The following is a 5,565-nucleotide window of genomic DNA, read 5'->3' on the forward strand; positions in this document are numbered from 1 at the left end:
AAACTGCATCAAGGGGTATTAATCCAAGCGAACTAATCAATCACGCTCTATGGTGGACAGGACCTACCTGGTTATCACAGCACGAATCGGCCTGGCCAAATTCCGAGATAGAGATCCGAGGAGACGACGTGCCAGAAAAGGAAAGCCACGAGTCTGATGACTGTCAACCGGGTCATCGTCGAGCCAGAAATCCTGCTCCGCTTCTCATCTCTGCATCGTTTGCTACGGATATCCGCATAGTGCCGTCGCTGGCTGCGCGCTTCTGAGCCGCCTCACACCGCTGGATTAACGTTGAGTCCGGAGGAACTTGACATGGCACTTTTTCGCTGGCTTCGAGAAGTGCAGACACTGCACTTCACGGACGAGATCACCGCAGTCGCAGCTGGACGCTCCGTCGCACCAAGCAGCACATTAGCCAAGCTGACTCCGTTCCTCGACGACCATGGTGTTCTGAGAGTGGGAGGTCGGCTTAAGAACGCCCTGCTGGCACAAGATGAGAGGCACCCGATGATCATTCCAACCTCGTCGTGGCTGACTCGTCTGCTGGTGGAATCCTGTCACTGTCGGACGCTGCATGGCGGAGTGCAACTTACCCTGGGGCTGTTTCGACTGCGCTTCTGGATTCCACGAGGACGCACAGTTGTAAAACAGCAACTACATCGTTGCGTCACCTGCACAAGATGGCGAGCAACGACGCTTCAACCACCGATGAGTAATCTACCCCGCGATAGGGTCACTCCAACTCGGCCATTTCTGCGCACTGGAGTGGACTATGCAGGACCCATCCTCATCCGGACGAGCAAGGGACGAGGACACCGCGCCTATAAGGGCTATATCGCAGTATTCATCTGTTTTTGGTCCAGAGCCATCCACCTCGAACTTGTCTCGGATTACTCGTCAGAGGCCTTCATCGCCGCTTTACGTCGCTTTGTCTTACGTCAAGATCTCTGTACGGACATATACAGCGACTGTGGAACGACCTTCATCGGGGCTGACCGCACTTTACGGGAGCTCTTCGTCGCTGCATCCACAGAGGGTCGTGGAATCGCACGCGTAGCTGCTGAACATGGCATACGGTGGCACTTTAATCCACCAGCAGCTCCGCACTTCGGCGGATTGTGGGAGGCAGCCGTCAAATCCGCTAAGTATCACTTACGAAGAGTGATCGGTGAAACCACTCTCACCTTTGAGGAACTGACCACTCTCCTCACACAAATTGAGGCCTGTTTAAATTCTCGTCCATTACAGGCACTCTCTGACGATCCAAACGATATTACAGCACTGACTCCGGGCCACTTCCTGATCGGCGCGCCGCTTCTCGCCATCCCGGAGCCAATACAGGAGGACAACCGTGGATCCGCAGCATCACGATGGCATCATTTCCAGGCGATGCGAGACCACTTTTGGCGGAGATGGTCGGGAGAGTACATCCATGGACTCATCTCACGACCTAAATGACTGAAGGTCGATACGACACCTCGCATCGGAGCACTCTGCCTTGTGCGCTCCGAAATTTCGCCTCCAAACCGATGGCCTCTCGCCCGGATCACAAAACTGCATCCCGGCGACGACGGGATCGTACGCGTGGTCACCGTTCGAACCGCGACCTCCGAGCTCGTGCGTCCGCTCGTAAAAATCGTCTTACTTCCCGATTTCACAACGCACGTAACGACACCCAACGCATAGACAGAAAGGCACGACGCGTCACATCACTCACACACCTTTGCTCACTTTCATTCGCTATGCTACTTGATTACACATCACATACGCACTGTAACCACTTTTCACATTCGCACACATTATTTTACATCGAAACCGCGTTTCACTATTGTCAGCTGATCGCACCACACTGTCAACACGTGTTCATCGTTTCAGCTGATCGAGCGACATTCCACGCGATAATCACGTGTATCTCGCCGCGCCGGCGCGCGCCTACCCCACTATCAATTGCGATCGAAAATTCATAGCGGCTTATTGTCAGCGGGTGACAAGGCGGGCGGGATGTTGGAAATTGAGAAGAAAATTTAATATAATTATCTAAGTTTGTATTTTTCTGTCTAAAAATCGATATTTTCTTCCGATGAATATGCGAAAAAACCGCGGAAAAAAGGCTCGCCCGATATAAACAAGTAGGCGATAAATCAGGATTATTTTAACAAGCTGTCAATAACAACATTGCTTAACCGAAAGCAACGATCACTGCATTGATTATCGATGTAACAGACATGCGCCGTTCGATCACGTGGCTTCCGAAAGCCAATCGATCTCGCTATCGAGCATTTCGCGCAGTGTCAGGTGCGTGCTTGTTTCGCGTAAATTACGGGGCCGCCAATAGAGACAGGCGCCCTCGCGTCACCTTCGAACATTTTTAAATAACCGAAATTAATTGGTGAAGTAAAAATTAGTAGGGCTTCAGTACCGCACCGATAAAAGAAGCGCCCACCAAAATTGCGCGGCTAGTCTCTCGAGTCTCAGTACGTACAACCGCTATTAAACCGCTTAGAAATTACCGCAATTATTACCGCACACTCACTTGGAAATCGATCTCGGCTTATCTATTGGAACTTTTGTAAAATTACTGTATCTTTTAAATTGTGAAAGTAAACTCTGTGTTAATTATTAAAGGGTGATTAATTTCTTTCGGCCTTCAAATACGCGCTCTCCTTCACGCGTTCGCGCAAACAACTTGTTCAGGTAGAGTACTATCTTTCTTATCGAATTACCTCATGTGCCACAAAATAGGAGTGATTTATAATCTCATTGATAGAGCATTGTTATTATCTTATCCCATATATCACAAGAAAAATTTAGAACTTTGTATTGAAATATTATTGGATAACGGTTACCCTATTCATTTAATTTTTAAAAAAATTATTAGAAGAATAAAAGTATTAAATAATTTTCAGATTAACAATAATAGAACAAAAGAAATCGCAGAGAGAAATAATAAGAAATTTTTTGTCATCCCCTATATTAATAACATCCGGGGGGCACGCCCTCCGTCTCTGGGGGCTCTCCTTCGGGGGGTGGAAGATTTCCCGGTGGCATAGCACCGTTAGGAGAAGGGACTGCACGGCGCTTCGGCGCTTCCTTTCCCACCATGCTCTGTGGCCCGGCACGCCTGTCGGGTAGACGGCTTCTGCCGTCCGGGGTTTTCTCTCCCCTCCGTCCTGGGGGGGGGCTCGTTTCGGGGTTACCTCTGGGGGGGTTGGGGGGTGGGCGTCGGCGGCGGGGGCCGCAGTGGAGGGTGCCGTGCGCGATTACCCGAGAGGCTCTGCCCGGAGGGTTTCCCGAGGGGCTTTGCCCGGAGGGGGTCGCGCCGGCGGAGGGGTCAACATGGTCACCCGAGGGGCTTTGCCCGGAGGGTTGTCCCAAGGGGCTTTGCCCGGAGAGGGCCATGTTGATCGGTCCTCGGGGCCCGTTCGTGGAACGGTTCCCGAGGACCTCCCTGTACCTCAGGGTGCTGATTGGGGGTCTCCAGGCTGGGTAGCCTGGGTCCCCGTCCCAACGTCCCTGGGGTAGGCCGCACCCAGGCCGCTCGGACGTCTTCGAGGCAGGGCTGACAAGGGGAGTGCACGACGTGCCCCTCACCGATTCAAACGAGGATTTTTTTATGTATAGTACCTAATTAGAAACAAGTTCTGTTAAAGCGAGAGAACGCGCTTCTCAAGCATTCGTCTGAAAAAAAATGTTGAAGATTTGCCAGCACTTCTTAAGACGTTGCAAAGAAGCATTATCGAAGCGCCCCGGTGGCTTAGTTGGTAGCGTTCTTCTTTTGTAACTGCGAGATCGCTGGATCGAATCTCGCCGTGTGAAACTATTTTTTTTCTTTTATTTTTGTATAATTTATTTTTTTTGTTTTTAGGAACATTTTATAACATTAATAAATATTTTTTTAATAATTGACATTTAAAAAATTTTTAACATTTTGTTCCATATATTAAAAAAAAATTCGATTGCTTTCTGTCAAAAATATAATATTAGGAAATGTTTAATATTATACGAGAAATATATCACTACTATAAAATAAATAAGTAAATTTAAAATAATCTTTCAGCTGGAGTTTCGCAAATTCCTCGTTTAACAAAACTTTTTCATCTTTACTACTTCCTGCAAGCGATTCTTTTTGTTCAACATCGCTTTTTATCGAAGAATCAGATGTTGATTCCATCTTCGAAATTTTCACGGCACTGTCTATAACGTCTTCCTTGTACTGTCGTAACTAACGGTCGACTATTTCAAAAACCGACGCTTTGCCTGTCTTCTCCTGTACGATTCTCCCCTCTCTTACTTCAACAAAGCGGCTGATCCCTTATGGTCGAAACTCGTAGCTATTGTTGCTCCAGGTCAGATATACAAAAAGTGATCCGAGACCGAGCATAATAATAAAAATATAGCTCTAACGTATAAAACTTTTAAGAAATATTTTTATTTCTAGAGCTAGAAAATTTAAAATATTTTTAATAATTGTACAATAAAAAATAATTAAAAATATTACCAAATTATCCGCATTATTATTGATAATTGTTTACTAATTTATTTTATTAGTAGTGATATATTTCTCGTATAATATTAAACATTTCCTAATATTATATTTTTGACAGAAAGCAATCGAATTTTTTTTTAATATATGGAACAAAATGTTAAAAATTTTTTAAATGTCAATTATTAAAAAAATATTTATTAATGTTATAAAATGTTCCTAAAAACAAAAAAAATAAATTATACAAAAATAAAAAAAAAAATAGTTTCACACGGCGAGATTCGATCCAGCGATCTCGCAGTTACAAAAGAAGAACACTACCAACCAAGCCACCGGGGCGCTTCGATAATGCTTCTTTGCAACGTCTTAAGAAGTGCTGGCAAATCTTCAACATTTTTTTTCAGACGAATGCTTGAGAAGCGCGTTCTCTCGCTTTAACAGAACTTGTTTCTAATTAGGTACTATACATAAAAAAATCCTCGTTTGAATCGGTGAGGGGCACGTCGTGCACTCCCCTTGTGAGTCGGCGCAGACGGCTACGCGTGGTCACCCGAGGGACGTAGCCCGGAGGGTTTTCCAAGGGGCACTGTCCGGAGGGGACCACGCGGGTCGGCCGTCGAGGCCGCTCGGACATATTACGAGGCGGGGCTCGACGGCGAGAGGGAAGTCGCAGAGTGCTGGTTTGGAGAGCGTGCTCTCATCCCAGCGTCCCTGCGACTTGCCATCCTCGGGCCGCTCGGACGTTTCCGAATTCGGGCCGAGGGTGGCGGAGAAGGCGCGCCGCGGTTACCCAAGGGGCATAGCCCGGAGGGGTTACCCAAGGGGCATAGCCCGGAGGGTGCCGCGGCCCCCTGTCGCCGGGGCCGCTCGGACGTTTCCGAGGCGGGGCCCGGCGGCGAGAGTAGATATCTCCGGTCGGTCGGGACCGTTTCCTCTTCCGAACCGACCGACCGGAGAGGCGCCTGCCCCTTGTCGAAAGCCTTCGACGAGGGGCGCTCACATAATGCTGGTCGCCACGGCGTGTAGGGCAGGGCCGGGGAGCGGCGACTCTATCCAAAGCGTCCGTGGGGCCCCCCGGGTGG

The 5,565-nt window shown here is 48.3% G+C and overlaps 1 protein-coding gene across 1 annotated transcript; it reads left to right on the forward strand.

The window, feature by feature from the left end:
• The first annotated feature begins 312 nt into the window (after positions 1–312).
• On the forward strand, positions 313–1,458 carry LOC114928137 (uncharacterized). The gene has a single exon (XM_029299225.2). It carries the CDS (start codon positions 313–315, stop codon positions 1,456–1,458), a length of 1,146 nt encoding a protein of 381 aa, XP_029155058.2.
• The last annotated feature ends 4,107 nt before the right edge of the window (positions 1,459–5,565 follow it).

Source organism: Nylanderia fulva, unplaced genomic scaffold, assembly GCF_048542155.1.
Source record: "Nylanderia fulva isolate GAGA-0341 unplaced genomic scaffold, ASM4854215v1 Scaffold117, whole genome shotgun sequence".
NCBI classification, from domain to species: Eukaryota; Metazoa; Arthropoda; class Insecta; order Hymenoptera; family Formicidae; genus Nylanderia; species Nylanderia fulva.